This window comes from Corvus kubaryi, unplaced genomic scaffold (assembly GCF_017639235.1).
Source record: "Corvus kubaryi isolate FWS band 111438036 unplaced genomic scaffold, C.kubaryi_AGA036_p1.0 37334, whole genome shotgun sequence".
NCBI classification, from domain to species: Eukaryota; Metazoa; Chordata; class Aves; order Passeriformes; family Corvidae; genus Corvus; species Corvus kubaryi.
The window spans coordinates 20,092,962-20,110,754 of record NW_024581108.1 but is presented as its reverse complement, the minus strand read 5'-3'; the positions used below and the strand labels follow the sequence as shown (position 1 = coordinate 20,110,754).

The following is a 17,793-nucleotide window of genomic DNA, read 5'->3' as shown; positions in this document are numbered from 1 at the left end:
CTACTAATCTTTTTTGTATGTTTGCTTTCCTTTCTATGTCTCTTTTCTAGTTTGGACTGTTTTTTCCATTCTGCACCACTCTGCTTTTCATCCTTATTATTCTGTCAGTTTGTTAACTCTGCTTTCTCAAGGTTAGAGAAACTTTGCTTTTCTAATATTTACTGTCTGTTGGTTTTATAATGAACATCCTTCTAAGACTCTCACATAGTCACTGAATTAGCTCAGCACGTCTCTCACGTGTCACCGTGTGTTGCGGTCTCAGGTTCTGCTGATTTCCAGTGCTGTTCATCTGGAATAACCCCGAGGCTCTCCCTTGGGCCCAGACCTCTGTGGCTCTTCCTGTTGCCTGCTTAAACTGAAAAGAGAAAACACTGTGTCTTCCTGGTGAAATTGCTGGGGAAGTGGTGACAGAGTAGTGGCCCAATGTGGCATTTGGCAGTTGTCATTGGGATTAATACCCATTGGTTTAGTAAAGATATTGCAGAAAATGTAGTGGTTAGGGCACATTAGATGAGATCAGTGTTTGTTACTGCTGTTCTGTGGGTGTAAATTGATTTTATAAAACTCTTAAAGACATCAATGTGATTTTTATTTCATTACTAACTTATATGATGAGTAAGAATATTGTGTAAGAAGGTAAGTTAGCTTTCAATTAGCTCTGTAAATCCTTTACAAGAGGTTTTTTTTACTAAATTGAGCTGAACCTTCAGCTCATTTTGAGCTTTTTCAAAAGAGGTGTTCTCTTGTTGATATGAAAGAACTTTTTTGTCCAAGATTATTGCTCAAGATTTGAACTCAAAGGATAAAAACAGGAGGCAGAGATAGGCTTTTTTGGTTTTCTTGGTGTGGTGTGGCTTACACTGTGAAAAAACCCCAAAAAACCAACTTAGGTGTCGTCTTCTGAATTGGCCAATATAAAGGTGGTAGCAGAAATATCAGTAAGTAAAATGGTATTCCATTGTGGTTTAAAACTTGTTGCTGTGTTTCTTTACCTAGACCTGTTTGTAGTCACCACTTGCATTACAAGCCATGAAAATTAAATTTTTATGTAAGGTCCTCTCAAAGAATTTTGATGGGAATTTCCTTTTATTATGACTTTGAGTTGAAAACTCAAAGTGCTGTTTACATGCAAGTTGCAGTGTAGTAAGTAGCAGCCTATGGTTCTAACGTCTGTCCTTGTTAACAAGTATATTGAAACAAAAAAATGTCGGCTTTTATGTTCCCCCCCCCCCCGCCCCAACCAGTTCTCCTGAACAATTGAGAATAAGATTTTCCTCAAGTTTGATGCTGGCATTAGTGTGCAGAATTTCTTTAACTGCTGAAAGAAGGAAGCCTGGAAAAAACTTTCCTTGCAGCTAATATTTCCATGTGTTCCTTCTATCCCTGTCCTAGGAGAAGTAAAAACTCCCATTGGAATGCCATGATCAGCTCTGCAAAACTCTTGTGTAATTCCCGTAGAGCAGAATTAAACATCATTGCTAGTTTGCCCATTTGAGCAGCTGTGCACTAACCAATTTAAGAATAACTGTATGGTTGGTTTTTAGTTGTTGTTTTTTTTCAATTCCCAGTTCATACCATTTGTGCTAGTAAAATATGCATGAATAGTCTGTAGCTCTGCAGAATAGTATTCTCAGCCACAGTGTGCTCACAGTTTAGGTCTTCATGGCTCTTGGTTTTTTTTTTTACTTTTTCAGAGTATCAGTCTGAGTAAGCACATGGTTAATAACGTCTTGATTAATCTGCAGAGAAACTTCAGCATTTAAGAACTTTTGTGTTATTTTGGGGGTATCACTTGCCTTTTAAAATTATATATATATATACTTGTCCTCTGAATGTTGTGTTTGTGCTGGATGGCTTTATTTAAGACTTGAAGGAACTGATGTATTTATAGGAGGTAGCTACGTTGGCTGTTGCTTTCTAAGCATGCTCATGTTGTGACAAGGCATAGAAGAATAATTACGGCATTTTCTAATTTCTGTCTTCAGCATTTGTTCTCTACCCATTTATGTGTGCTTTTTTTTGAAACAAATAATTTGTATTACAGGCTTTGTCTTATAAAGATATTAAGTAAATGGGAGCTCAATGGTGTAAGTTTCCCTGTGACTTTGTATTATCAAAGTTTCATTGAGTACTCTGGAGGTTCATGTTAAACGACCTCAGTATCCCTTAAAGCCTTGAAGCTCAGTATCTGTACTCTGCAACGTGAGGATCACCAAGGTGAAGAAATATAAAAGTAGTGAGCAAACCTCTCTCAAATTAATTCCAGGAAACCAACTAAACGTTAGCTGTAAGATAAATCTAATTTTAGAACAAGTTCTATGGGGTTTTTTGTATGATCAGGTAGTCCTGTGCTTTTGTGGGGGGTGTCTTCAAGGGTTTGCAGGAGACTGACTCTCTTTGAATTGAACTCTCTCCATGCTTTGGCTGTCTGTTGTGTTCTGCTGATACAGCATCTGTACTCTTGTACTCTTGGGGGGTTTCTGAGATTGAAAGTTTGAAATACAATGCTACCAGCAGTTGTTACAAGAGGATAGCTCATGTTGCCACAAAAAGTAAAGTGACTGTAGTAGTTGGACAGCATAAGCTCTAGACTAACAGTGTTTACTTTTTATCTTTCAGAGTACTCAAGGACCGAATTCTGTAGCAGATTTTTCTGCAATTAAAGAACTTGATACATTAAACAATGAAATCGTGGACCTGCAGAGGTACGTAAAGGAAGAATAGCCAGAGCTGCCTTGGATTCAGTTGTGCTATATACTGTTTTTTAAAAAAGCAGTGGTAATAGTGGTGGTAATAGTCTGCTTTGCTAAATAAAGGGTTGGTATGTCTGTGGTACTGTGTGACACTTCTGCTCTCTGTTCACTCACATGAGTGCACTTAATGAAGGGTCTGTCCCTTGTGCCTTCAGGGTGTGTTTTGGACAGCTGTGTATCTCAGCATCCTGAGATGAAAATATTGTCCATTGTTCATCTTTACTGCCAGATGTGAATGGAGCAAATCTTTAGGATGCTGGAACAATACTGAAATGGGTGTTAGTTGTGTTTTGTTTGTAGAGGGCATTCTAAGGACTTGTTTCTGGTGGCAGTAAGGAAGCGAGATGGAAAAGATCAGTATGTATGCAGGACAGGGAGTGGGAAGATGACTGTGCATGGACCTGTGCTAGGGTTTTGATGGTGGTAAAGATGGGGTTACTTCTCTTCTGTGTAGTAAAATAAACTGTTGGACTGAGAAAAATTGTTTTGATGTCTGCAGACCCTTGGATTCCATTAATTATTTCTAAAGTAATTAAGATGATTTCAAGTGACTAAGAAAATCAAATTCATATGTTTTCTATAGTCTTGGTCATGCTCTTGAAACAGCAAGTGTTTTTCTCCAGTGTTTTTCTTGTTACTATCATAAATCTACTGAAAATTCTATTAAGAACAGTAAATTCTCCTACTTTTTAAGTGAGGGTGCTTTGTCATGATGAAATCTGCCTCTCTAATTCACGTCACTAGCGGGAATGATTTAACTTGGCAGTGTGTCAGAGCACAGTCTGTTTCCTAAATGCATAATATTTTTTCACTTCACTTGCTTATTCTCTCTTATTACTTCCACTGCCTCCTTACTTCTCCCTACTCTGCCTCCACTGTTCTTAAGGTTATATTAATTCCAGTTGTGGACACTCATATTTATTGACCTGAAGTACGATTGTAACTGTTATATTTGCTGCTAGTATCTTAGAGGGAAATAAATTGTTGGCTGGCATGAGTTTTTAGATTAAGTTGCTTTTCAGTGGGTGGGCTTGCAGCCTAACATGCAAGCCAGGCTGTTTGAGTCTTGTTTTCTTTTCTTACTATGATGTATGAAGGAACCATGGCCTTTGAAAAGTCACTGCTTCCATTTTTTCAGGGGCAAATATACGTTGACAATTATTTTAAATTGAATGATACTAGATTGTTGAAGACAGGGTAGGGCAACTGCTAGTGTGTATTTGTTTTTAGAAAGGGGAAATTGATATGATTTAGGGGTTTAGAACAGAATGGGATTAACAATGTGCTAAATGTAGAAAACTTTTCATTTTTGGTGAATCCACGTTACAATTGGCGAAGTACACTTTCAGACTTGATAGTTGTCATATAAAAATGTAATTTAAACTGAAGTTATTTTTGTTCATTATTGAACAAGATAGATTGTTCAGTTGTTGGACTCAATATATAACAATTCTACTCTCTGATTCCATTGAGAAGTGTCCAAGAGCTGCATTTTTGTGACCTAGTAATAGAAATTGAATCTATTTTTGAAGTGCACTTCAAAAAAAAAAAAAACCAACCCAAAAAAAACCCAAAACCAAACCACCAGGAGAGGAAATGGCCCAAAGAATGACAATGTGTGGAAAACAGTTTTTGGAGACAGTGAGCAAAGAATACAGAGGTGATGCTGTTGTGGCTCAGTAGTTTGTGTGGGAAAGATGTCTGGTGGCCAATAGCTTTGTTAACCTTAATTTGATAAATACAGTGTCAGGAAGGTGGAGGTTGAGGATCAGTTGAAGAATAAAGTGCAGAACACTTATTGGGGAGGATAATCCCTCTCTGGTGGGGTTATAATTTACCTCGGGACGTTGTGGAATCTGCATCATTTTGAGCCTGTTAGCACTGCTGTCTCTAAATTCTGTTTCAGTTGCAATATATTTTTAGAAAGCTATTTTAAGCTTTTTTTGATCAGCATTGTGGGAAGCTGGACCAGATGTTCTTAATATTCTTTTTTGAGCCATAAAACCTTTTTCTTCCCCAACAAACCCAGCTTTGCTTTCTTGCATTCGAAGTTAGCTATGGCCCACAAATTTGCAGAATTTCTTCAGGCTTTACTGACGCTGCATTCCTCTCTAAGCACATGAAGTAGTTGAGCTTAACTTGGGATATCTCACCAAAGATGTCAACCTTCATGTATGCTGGATAGCAACTTTTAAATAGTCTTGAATTATACATCAGGTTAAAAGGACCATAAAGCTGGTCTCTCAATGAGTTGGTCTCTCAATAGCAGTGAAAGAGCAAAACATCCCCCAGAAAAACAGGACAGTCTGTCCCTGCCGTACACTTGCATCAAGACTTTGTTTCAAATTTCAGAGATCTACTTCACCTTAGCAAAGCAAAGAATTTTAATGTAGGATAGATCATTTCTTCTAACCTCTGGTTTGCAAGTAACTGAGCTGTTGCAGCAGAAGAGGTTGGGAGTAGCAAATGTTGGAAGAAACAAGGCAAACCCTTGGCATGTTTTCTGGTATTACCAAACTGAACTCCTACTGCATTAGGAATTCCAAAAACTACAGATGGATGTGAAAATAAGAAATACTGGGCAACTATGAGTGTAGATAATGCTACCAGCTCTGTGAGTAGTCATCATCTTATTATGGAAAAGAACTATGATTTTTTTTGCTTTTGTATCTAAGGTGATTCAGCCTGGCCAGGGTTGAATGTTTGGCTTGAACGCCTCTGCTGACATAGGGACTTTGCAGTTCTCAACTATGACAAATATTTGCAATGTGCTGGTTCCCATTTATAAATTACTCCATTCACAAATTAGTATTAAATTTAGGGATTTACTAAATCATGAAGCATCTGCATGGGAGAAGCCATTTATTAGTCATTGCTTTTAGTTTATTTGATACGAGGTTCACCTGACCTGGCTACTATTAAAATGCATAGGGAAATTGTATTGCTTTCAAAAATTGGCTTGAATTGGTTACAAGTGTCCTTTGTTGGCAAGATCACAGTTCTTTTGGGGTTGTTTTTTTGGATGTAGTAAGGACTTTATGATCCAGGAAATCTGTCATATCCAATAAATCAATTTTGTTACTTGTTTTTGGTTCTTTCAGTTGCTGAGCATTCATAGAGAGGCATAGCAGCTAGTTTGTAAAAGAAATGGAGGCATTCAGAAGAATTAGTGAATTAAGTAGGTCTGTGTTGTCTTTTCTTTGAAACAAAGAGGCATTTCTGGGGGGAGGAGGGGATGTGTTACGTGCAGACTATATACACTCAGCTTGTTTTCCGTTGCCTGAGACTGCTGCCCAAGCTTTTCTTGTTCTGCCTGACAATACTTCTTTCACTTGATTCTTTCCAATTCATTGTTTGTGCTCTGATTTGGCTCATGGAAGTGCCAGGGGGTGGGTGTTGAATCCTGTTGCTTAGTCCAGATTGCAAGGATTTAGGTACCTGGCTTGTGCTGAAATACAGAGGAAGTGATCTGCATCTCTGACAGTCTCCTAGGCACATCAGTGACAGTAATGTGGAAAGGCTGTACATTCACCATACAGTGCTTGCAGTTCTATTTCTTGCTCAGTTTTCCCACCCCAGCAGGAAAAATAACAAGTATTTATTTTCCTGCTCTCTTTTATCATCAGTCAGGAAGAATATATATGAGTGTTGGCTGTGCTTGATGGGTGTTTGAGGGCTTGAAGGTATTTTTCAGCCTGATTTGTACATAGATTTGTAGAAGTGCTTTATTGAGACCTTTGTTCATGGAAAGTTGTTGAAGCCAAAGCAGTAGAGGTTGTTTCAACCCAGTGTTGCAATGCTTTAAATATCTAAGTACAGCTATGCTACACAGATGCTTATTGACCTAGAGGAGTGTGCTCTAGCTTTGATTGAAAAGGTAGAGATTTTTTTAGAATTTCTGGTTTCTGATGAATGGAGAGTGAGAAATTTTATGGAACTTGAAGGATCACACTTAACAGAATATAATAGCCTTGTTCTTCCATGTTCCTCTTTCCACATCTTTCCTTTTCCTTCCATTTAAACTTTCCCTTTGGGCATAATCAGGAAGCTTCTCTTTATTCAGATAATGAGAAAAATAATAGCAGAGTATAGTCTATAGTAATTATTTGTCAGAGCAAATGTTCAGTTAAGATCTGACATCTGGGTTCTTTTTATTTCCATTGTGTGTGGTTTAGCAGTAAACAAAACTTTCTCAGCTTGAGTAAAGAGAACTTAGAGTAGACCTGCTTTGCTTCAGACACAGAAATGCTTTCTTCTATATTAAATAAGAGTAAACAGTAAAATAAATAGTTTTAGATTGATTAACAATCTGCTATTAAAATATGAAGTTTCTTCATTTCAGTATATACCAGTAATACAATCTAATAGCTTTTCACTATGGTATTTCATTAGAAATGTTAGGTTTATTGTTCAAATTCTAACTTTAGTGTGTGTGTTGGTTTATTAACAAAATCTTTATGGAAATAAATATCTAGAGAAGATTACGTAAAAACTGTAATGCTTAATGTTTTTCTGCATCAGTGAAAGGAGAAAAGACTCCATATGCTGTCTAGAGAGAAAGACTCATGATTTTTTTTATAACAGTAACACTTCTGAGTTGTACGGGTTTTTTTCCCTTTCTTAAAGCTATTGTTATGTCTGACTGATGGGAATTTATTGATGATAATTCCCCTGTCATCAGCAGTCACTTAAACTTGAATAAATGTCTGTAGAGGCAGGCTTGATATGACACAGCAGATCACTCCGTGTGGAGTGTCTGAACAGATTGTGATTCCAGCAAGCCAAGCCAGCCAACAGCTGGATCCAAAATCTGACAGGCAAAGGGCATTAATGGGCTCGATTGGCCTGTGAGAGTGTTCCCTGGCTGCTGTGAGCACAGGCATTGCTGTGTTTGCAGGGGTTAATAGATGGAATCTGATGCAATCCCTCCCACTTTTCCTAGCAGTTTTCATTAGACAAGTGCTCCATAGCAACAGTGAGATCACTGGAGACAGTATTTCATTGATTTCTGCCTCCCGCCCCCTTCCATTTTTGAGCCATTCTTAGCACTGGAGTGCAGTTGGTGGAAAGACAGGGGGGGGTTTATGCAGAACACTTATGTGGGCTTCTGTCTTGTAAATAATTTGGAAAGCAGAAATCCCTTACATCTTTCCCATTTAATGTTTCACTATGTATTTAAAGAGAGATACAGGCTTAGGGGGCTGGATAACTGTACCTGCTGTAGCTGATGTTCTTAAGTATTCTTGCATTGTTTGCTGGTCTTCCAGGGAAAAGAATAATGTAGAGCAAGACCTGAAGGAGAAAGAAGATGCCATCAAGCAGAGGACAAGTGAGGTCCAGGTAAATAAAACATCCAATTATTCTTCAGACACCTGATATTGCACCATGTGCTGCTTTCATGACAGTGGGATTACTGAGTCTTTAGATCACGTCACTTATGCAGTAAAAAGAAAAAAAAATTGGTGGCTAACAGAAAGAATGTGCTTTGAAGTATATTTTCTATATAATTTTGGGTTGGTGTAGTTGTGTAAATTTATATAAATGTGCAGGCTTCTTTAGGATATGTAGCATGCATGGAGTTTTAAATTAAAAATATTACAAAAGAATAGATTTTTCTTTCTTTTTTTTTTTTGAGCAAGACTATCTACTGTGTAATTAAAACTAAAGAGGACACTGTAGCACTGTAAATTAATTAATAAACTTAAGTGGCTGAATTAAAAGGACTCATGTATAGGGCTGCTTCTTAAGAGGCACAGTAATTACCAGCTTGGGAGGAATGTTGCCTCAAGTTAATTTTGCCTAATCTAAGTGAATTTTTAGAAGAATATATTGATTTTTATTTGAAAGGATGATACTGAATTTCTAGAATATCAGAAAATTTAAATTTATAAATGTTTTGCAGGTGTTAAAAATTATGCAGTCAGCATCAGTGTTCAGGGTGCTGACAGACTAGCCAAGCTCTGAATTAAATATTGCAAAGCAATATTTCAATTAAATTTTAAGTTGCTGTTTTAAAAAACAATCTTCAGTGTGATATCTGACCACTTATATTTATTTCTAAATTTATTTTAAGAATCTATAATTTTCCATAATCTTTACTTAAGAGCAAATAGTGCAAGATTTCTGCATTTCAATTTTGGTTGGGCTGAAAAGGAACTGATGTTTTACAAGAGTTGTGAATTTTGTGCAGGGTTGTTTAGTATCCTTGGAGCCTGGATGATAATTAATAGTGTGACCTTTGAGGAGATAATCAGATGCTGGCCTGTTGGTCACACTGGCAGCATCTCCAGCAGCTGCAGGAATGCGTGTGGAAGTTGCCCATGCCTGTGCTCCACAGTCATTCCCCTCCCCACCCTGCAGATTCCCTTTCACACTGTTCACAGAATTCTCAGGGGTATTTCTGGCTTTGCACACGAGATTATTTTGTTGGCGTCTTCTGGAATCTGTGTGTGCTCATGTGAGCGTTGAGTTCTCTGGTGCCTTTGCACAAAAGGTTTGTAAAGCTTGATAACAACCTTACCTTGAATGTTACGGTGTCATCTGTGTGTGTTTGACAGGCAGCAGCATCACAGAATCGCCTGAGTCTCTGTATCCTGAGCAGTGGTGTTGGAAGCAACTGTCTCAAGTCTTTAACCTGTTAGTGGTCACAGAAGCTATTTGTTAAACATGCCTACAGAGTTCTGTCAGTCTGCAGAGAAGGAACAATCTGTTATTGGCTTGGCAGAAAAATGAGAAACCCCCAGGATCAAACAGGAAATGGCTGCAGCATTTATTTAATCTGCTGGCCCTTTTATATTTTCTTATTCCTGACTGTTGGAGGACCTGCATGTTTCAACAAACTTTCTAGAACTTCAGAGAATAATGTGACAGACTAAGGATATCTTTGCCTCATGATTTTTCTTCTGGTTTTATTCTAATGGAGGCATTTCTAAAGATCGGTGTGCAAAACCAATTTGCTCTAACCTGCCTCCTTGCTTCAAGCTTGTTTTGTGGCATCACACTTCAGGATTTCTGATACCAGAATTCCTTCCATGGACACAAATTGTACTCTCAAATATACCATGGTCAGTGATCAATCAAAACTGATTTGTATAGGAGGAGGGAAAGAATGACAGCTTTTTCTTCTATAAAATAATTTCTATACTACGTAAATAGGTACTAAAAAGCAAAGACAGAAAAAGAGTTGTAAGGAAAATTAGCCTATTGATGGGGTTTGATGTGCTTATTAAAATATCAGCTCTTCAGGAGCAGAGACTAAGGGGCGGTGTTCCCTCAAAGTTCCATGTTCCAAGTATCCCCCTCAGCATTGGATTTTCTCTTTATTGCAGTGCATCAATGCCATTAGAAAGTCAATGAAGTTTTACTTTTCTGTCCTCTTTCAGGCTTAACATTTCTTAGCACGTGATTTTTTCTGGGGAGTACTGCCCTGGCAAATTATTAAACCCGTTGTCCATGGAAATACAGATCCCTAAACTTCCCTTATCCTACCCTATATTGGCATAAAGAGTTATAATGATCATAAATCTAATACAACGGTTACTATTACCATAAGAATGCCAGTTTGTAACACCTGAAGTATCTTAGTGGTTTTCATATAGAATCTCATTCAGTGCTTGAACATTAAGATGCTGCTTCTATGCTGAAGGGTGTTCTTTGAAATTGAATCTTAATTGGAACCTGGTTTACTTCACTGTGGTGGTTTCACGCTGGTTAGGCGCCAAGAAGAGGTATCTTTGAGTATTGTAGCCAGTTTTTTGTATTGTATCTACTCCAGCCTTGAATTCTGGAGTGGTTAGGTGCATATGTGAACAAAAACCACCACAGGTTTTGGGTTTGGTTGGGTTTTTTTCCTTCTTTTCTCTTCTGGCAGCCATCAGGCTTAGTTAGGTCTCTTCACTGCTTCTCTACTGCTGTGCCTAGGACAGAGAAAAGTGGAGGTGATCTATATTTAGCTTATGTGGATGTGAATTCTTGCTTCCTGTAGGAAAAAGGAGGCTGAAGTCTCTTTAAGCTGTTACTTTTTTCCTCCACTGCTTGTGTTAAGTGTCAGCTGATCCTTGCTTTTCAAAGCCATGTATAAAATGGATGGATCAAGAGTGTCCCAATTATCCAAGTCAGTAGCTGCTCTAAGAGCTTTTTGTGTGCACAGTGTTTTTTCTCTCATGGGTTAGAAATAACCAGTATTTCTCCTAGTCTGACTGCTATATACTGACATACTCTTCACTGAAATTCAAATTCGATTTGGGAGGTTTTTGTGGGGGGCTTTTTTGTGTTTTGGTTTGGGGATTTTTTTGCTTGGTTTTGTGGTTGATTTTTTAACATAAAAGCATCTATGATGTATCTTTGGGTAGTCCTCCAGTTGTCTTGAGGTTACCTAATTCCCCAGCATCTGACTGCTGCACCATATGCCTTTCTATTTCTATCTGGCTTTTTGTCCTCATTATGTGGAGGTGTTAGCACACAACACATGGATAAACTGTCTCCCTCACCAGAAAGAACCCAAACAAAACACCCCTAGAAAAGGAGAGCAGGATTGTAGCTTAGAGCAGCACACAAATGTGTGATCTAATCAGAATTTCATGTCTGCTTGTTTTCTTATCCTTCTTAATTTTTTTTGCTCCTTGTTCATTTTTTACTGTTGTTGATTATTCTTCCTTCAAATGCCATATTTTCTCAGAAAGGCTGCAATCTTCTCTTTTCATCTAGTATTTTTTCTTTTGTATTAATCCTTTTTGATCTCCCTGTATTATCTTTTCCTCTTGACTTTGACGATTCTTTCTTCCTAATTTCTTTTCTTGACATGTTTTTCAGTGTTATCTCTGCAGCTTGTTGCAGTATAACCATTCCCGTGGTTCAGAAATGAACTAATTATTTTATGATGCTACTTAATATACTTAAAACACAAGATACATAATCTCTGCTCTTACGTAAATCAAAAGATTCCATATTGCTGTGTATGAAATGTGCATTTCTTACCTATACTGGTACACAGAAAATAAGTTTTTGGTTGATCCTTGCAAAATTAGGGGCAGGAATGCCCTAGGAGGCAGTGCATTTGGGTTAATGGTCTTTCACCATGCTCCAAAAAACAGTTCTTATTTTTGGCCATGTGGTTTTGAAGGGGAAAGGAGCAGAATAAAGAATTTCTATTATCAGAGAATCACAGAATGGTTTGGGTTGGAAGGAGCCTCAAAGCCCATCTTGTTCCAACCCCCTGCCATGGGCAGGGACACCTTCCACTATTCCAGGTTGCTCCAAGCCCCGTCCAACCTGGCTTGAACACTTCCAGGAATGGGGTACCCACAGCCTCTCTGGGCAACCTGTGCCAGGGCCTCACCACCCTCACAGGGAAGGATTTTTTACTAATATCCCATCCAAACCTGCCCTCTGTCAGTGTGAAGCCATTCCCTTGTGTCCTGTAACTCCATGCCCTGATAAAAAGATCCTTTCCAACTTTATTGTAAACCTCTTTTAGTTCCTGGAAGGGGCTTTAAAGTCTCCCTGGAGCCTTCACTTCTCCGGGTGAACAACCCCATCTGTCTCAGCCTGTCTTGGTAGCAGAGGTGCTGCTCTAGCCCTCTGACCATCTTCATGAACTCCTCTGGACTTGCTCCAACAGGTCCATGTTCTGAATAAGAAACTCAGTAAAATATAGTGCTAAAACATAGGACAGAGACAGTTTAGCAGCCCGAATAAAGACAACTTATAAATTCAAAATGAAACCCTGAGCTTTCTGTAAGGAAAACAGTTAATCCATGTGTTGGTGCATGATCTCAATACTTCAGTGAGATTTGTTTTACTGAAGAAAAGCAAACACAAACAACCTGATTATTTTTATGTCATTGAATTAGAATCTGAGGAGAGTTGCTTGTCTGGTATCCCTGCCAGCTTCTGGAAGATAATTTGTTGATACTTTGAAATCTGGGTTAGCACTGCGGAATTCAGTGGTTAGGGGGAGAGAGGGAACAAAGGTAAAGCTGATGTGTTTTATTTCAGGATCTCCAGGATGAAGTAAAGCGGGAGAGCAGTAATCTGCAAAAGCTGCAGGCTCAGAAACAGGAAGCACAGGAAACCCTTAATGATCTTGATGAGCAGAAGGCCAAGTTGGAAGAACAACTTAATGACATCAGGCAGAAATGTGCAGAGGAGGCCCATTTGGTAAGTCTGGTGGCCAAGGCCCTTGGAAGAACAAATGCCTTGTCTTAAAGAACTTGGCCTTGCAGAGTTACAGTTGTTGGGGCAGGAGAAAAAGCTTTAATGAATAAATAGCCTGAGTGTCAAGGTTTTGTGACTGACAGAGCATAGGAAATACATCACTCACTTCATTGTTCCTAATTTAGAACCAGTGTGTCAACATATTGAGATATACTTGCACACAAATGAGGTTTAGAGCAAACAGTTAGCAAAATTTTATAATACCATATAAATGTAGTTAGAAACACTTAATTACTGGGACTGATTTCTTAGTGGTTAAAAATATATCATCTTAGGTAATTTTTTTCTAACATAAAGCTATTGTATTTCTTTAATGTCTGAAATTATCTTTTCAATACTAGAAATACCTCTGTTGGTCAGAAGAGCAGCTAAAATAATCTGTTCTTACTGACACCAGTAGAGAATTAACGGTTCATTCAGTATGATCTATAATCTCTGCAATAGCTGTGAGATATTTTTCCTTTTTCTGATCATAAATAATAGTATTTGGTTGTGTTTGAAAATGTTGTTTGGGTTTTTGGGTGTGGGTTTTTTGTTGGTTTGGTTTTTTTTTTTAACTTGAAATGTTATTCATGCTTTAGATTGCCATGCTGAAGGCTGAAATAACAAGTCAGGAATCAAAGATTTCAGCATATGAGGATGAACTGACCAAAGCCCAAGAGGAGCTGAGTCGCCTGCAGCAAGAAACTGCAGAGCTTGAGCATTGCATAGAGTCTGGGAAAGCACAGCTGGGACCTCTTCAGCAACATCTGCAGGATTCACAACAGGAAATCAATTCAGTAAGGCAGTGTGAAAGACCCACCCCCCAAAAAATATTTTGAGCTGGCAAACATTAATGTGGTTTGTCTTAAGGGGAAGGCGTTGTTTCCTTTTTTCTTCACTGTTTGCTCGTCTTTAGTTACGTACACATATGTTCTGTGCTAGTAGTTGTTAGGATTTTTAGAGGCAGACTTAAGTCATACTTCATGGTCTTTCTCCAAGTTTATTAATTAAAGGGATTAATTTATTATACTCTATGGATAATTTGTCATAATGTAATGAATGAAAAATGGATGTTGCAGACTTAAATTCTCTGTGTCCAGTAGTTATTTAGGTTTTCATCCTCAGTCGTGGCCTGGGGCACGCTCTCACAATTCCTTAATTGATGTGAAGTTGATATAAAATTACTGATAGCATTTACTTAGTGCATTGTTGAAGGGGGGAAGTAAGGTGGATGTAAGAAGAAATTGAGTTGAGATTAGACACTGAGAAGCAGAGAGCTCTCTGCATTGGTTTTCAAGCCCTGTGCTTTGAGGTGGCTGCTGTTGCATGGAACATTTTCAGTTTCTCTCTGTTATCAGTGATTTGTTATTACTTCAGTGATGCATGAACTTGCACACCCTTTCCTCATGGTTCTCCTTCCCTGTTGCCAGCTGTGTTATGTATGAGCCACTAACACTGATACCAAGTTGAAAACAAAAGGGAAAATCCTGCCTTAGAACCCTAGAAATGGCTGACTTTTGGGGTGGTCATTTCACACAATTTACATCTGTAACTTGCTAATGAGTCTTGTAACATTCATAATTTTAAAATATGGCTTTTAGTTTAGAAACTGAGAAGTAAACAAGTGGATTTTTTCATCATTTCATCACAGCTAGAGAGAAGGTTATACTGTTTCAGTGTTTTTATATGGCAAGAGGTGCTTGCCATGAACAGATTTGAGACTGATAATATGAGTGGTTATGCTTGACTGTACCACTGACATTTTTTTACTAGGTTTTATAACAGTACTCCTGATTTTATTGCTCTTGACTCACAAATAAGGAACAGTAGGTGCTTTGGTGCTTTAGGCGAGATTATCCAGTGGCTGGTCTGAGGTCAGTTAATTTGAAAGACACCTGGTGGTGTCTTTGCTGACACCCTGAGAACTCTATTAGGTGACTGATGTAGCAGCGTTCAGTGGGATTTAGGCACCCAAATATCTGAACTAAGCTTATCCTTTTGCATAACCTGCCAGCTCCAGTAATTCTGTCATAACTGGCAGATTGGTTGTAAATATTTGCTGGAAGGCACTAATTAACTAATAATTAATATTGCTGAAATAATAACATATTGATATAAGTGTCTGCTTAGGAACATGACTTGGCTTTTGTACACTTCAGAAGTCATGTGGGAGATAATGAAATTGTAATGTTCCTTCTCAGAAGATGAGAATTCTGATAAAGCAGCCTTTTTAATTTTAAGGAAATTGCAAATACATAATTTAGGAAAAAAACCCAAACCACACACACACACAAAAAACCCCAACCCAAAATAAAAATAAGAAAAAAAACCCCAACCAAAACTCCCCAGTAAAACTAAACAAACAAAAAACCCCTGAAACATTTGCAACTTTTCTCATGAGTTTGAGTAACAACAAGACTTGGTATTGCCAGTGACAGTCTTCTTCCTTGGCAAAAGGTGTCCTTCAACCACTCTGCACTTCTGCTAAATAGGATTTCTGCTTATCTCTCAAATTTCACCCTTTGATTGACAGAACAGGTTTTTATTATATTTGTTTTTCTAAATAAGATTTTCAGACATGTATCACCCACCTTGTATTTAGGAAGGGATGGCCATATTTACTGGCTTCCATGTGCTGGCATACTGATGCAAATACATTTATTTCTGTTCGCAGGTGCAGACGAAGCTTCTTGAGCTGAAAGAACTGGAAAATAACCAATTTAGTTGGCACTCTCAGCCCCATAATACACTTGTTAATGGAACTATGGATCATTCTAGTCTTAGCAACAGCAGCAGTGAAACTGCAAACCTTAATGACAATGCTGAGAGGGAAAGTATAGCAGAAGAGGAACAAACAAACAGTGTGTCTCCAGTGAGTAGTGTTTTGCCTGCTTGATCACGATGCATTGCAGCTGTGAAATTGGAATAAGTTAAGAATGTACTAAGATTGATTATGTTTTTAAACACTTGCACAACTGAAATTTATGGGTGTTTTTCTGAGGGACTGCGTTTCCACATATCTGAAAGTTCATAAGCAGAAAAGGGGGTAATTTTAGCTTGCCTGGAAAGTGGCAATAACATTTTGTCTGTATTTATTTCCAAAGCAAAATATCATAAATTGAATAGCAGAATTAGCATTAAAGGAGAGCAGCTGTCTGCATTTGGTGCAATGAGAGCAGAATAAGGAAAAGTACAGAAAATCTAAAACTGTCTTGCTTTAAATGTTCCTCCTTATGTCTCAGTTGATTCGTGATTGATTTATTTTTTTTAAATTTTTCAGGGTTTATGGAACACTAAAGTATGTGCTATAATAAGTATGAACCTCTTAAAGTATGCTTTAGTGTATTCTGTAATTCTATTTAAAACTTAAAATTTTGTTGTGCAGTCTTTTATTTACTTATTTATGGTGAATTGCTTTTATCCCTGTACAGATAAGGAATAGTCCTGAAACAGCAGTCTCTGTTGGAGAAGAGAAAGAGACCCCAGCTGCGACTGTTACTAAAAAAGTGAGTTTGTTCAAGTTTGGGGGAGGAAAAAGTAGGTTAAAAAAAACCGTGGTTAAACTGTTTCAGGCTTGCATGATGGTCATACAACAGTATAAGAATAATTGTCTCTTCTTACTGGTTTTATTTAGTGTGATGTCTTGAAAACATTTCGTCTCATGTAGCAGGCAGGTTGTTGAAAAATATTTTGGATCTCCATTGATGAATTATATAGAATTCCAGCTGTCTCTTTGCTTTAAGGTTTAAGAAACTACTGAATGGTAACAGGAGATGTCATAAGTGCTTTCCATCCTTGCAAGTCTTAAAAATTTAATACGTTTCTCTATGTCTGCATTGCCCAGGAAGATCCATTTGATGCTGAATCTCATCCGTTGCCTGATCTAGTTTCTGAAGCCAGCTTAGAGTTCTTCCAGTCTGACCCTTTTGTTGGCAGTAAGTAATCATTTGTGTCTAAGTACAGATTTGCAGAAACGGGTCTTGTGTGAGCACGTCAGACTCATCTGCACCTTGAGACTGCTCTTTATAGAATAAATCTGAAGATGTGTGAGTGACAGGAGTGTGGAGCCAATAGCATTACAAAAATAGAAGTGATAGAAATGAGAGTTCCGGGATGTTTCTCCTTCCTTGATCTGGACTTCCTAATGAGTTCTGAAAATTGCTCCTTTCCCTCACTGCTCTTCCTGAGCATGTCTCTTACCCAGCCCCTCCCTGCCCCTGCCCTGGTGGCATTTTGGCTGTAAATGTGTGGGCATACTTGTGATACATGTGGTGTCACTAATCTGATTTACAGCCCCAATCCACAAACAGGTCAGTGGAGGGTTCTCTGGGTTGTGCTGTGGGGAGGGTGTGAGTGGTTCAGAATGAATGGCTGTGGCCTACTTCTGGTGAGTTTGGCTCTCAGAACAAGGTAATGTGGAACTGCACCATCTGTTCATCTTGTGGAAGTGCTGGGCTTTATTTTAAGAACTTGCCATTGACGAATGGTGTTGCTCTGCTCTTATGTTTTATGGATGGAATGATCTGCCTATATGGAGCCAGTTGGGGAAGGGGAGTTAATTTGAGTTAACTGCTGAAGCAGATGTTTTCAGCCACATTAATATGATTTAACATGCTTTCAGATCAACATGGCCTGATCAATTTAGCTTGTATTGCTTTGAAAGGAAAATAACCTAAATTTGTTTCAGATCACTTGGCTTCTGAAAGAATGTCAGTGCAGATTCAATATTTTTAATGAATAAATTAAACTAATTTAAAACAGCTTGAATGTTTCTGTGTAGATCCTGCTTGATTTTTGTTTATACTGAAGTGGTCTTACAGCACTTGACAATGCCTTTCTTTCA

The 17,793-nt window shown here is 38.2% G+C and overlaps 1 protein-coding gene across 6 annotated transcripts in view; it reads left to right on the top strand.

Annotated features, from left to right (window-relative positions):
* EPS15 (epidermal growth factor receptor pathway substrate 15) overlaps nucleotides 1-17,793 on the top strand; it is a 66,295-nt gene that overhangs the window by 36,846 nt on the left and 11,656 nt on the right. For all 6 annotated transcript variants that reach the window (XM_042030675.1, XM_042030673.1, XM_042030676.1 and 3 more), the window contains 7 exons: nucleotides 2,620-2,705; nucleotides 8,021-8,093; nucleotides 12,750-12,911; nucleotides 13,550-13,747; nucleotides 15,625-15,822; nucleotides 16,382-16,456; nucleotides 16,795-16,885. In XM_042030675.1, coding sequence (XP_041886609.1) covers nucleotides 2,620-2,705; nucleotides 8,021-8,093; nucleotides 12,750-12,911; nucleotides 13,550-13,747; nucleotides 15,625-15,822; nucleotides 16,382-16,456; nucleotides 16,795-16,885 — 883 coding nt within the window. The remainder of the gene's footprint in view (nucleotides 1-2,619; nucleotides 2,706-8,020; nucleotides 8,094-12,749; nucleotides 12,912-13,549; nucleotides 13,748-15,624; nucleotides 15,823-16,381; nucleotides 16,457-16,794; nucleotides 16,886-17,793) is intronic.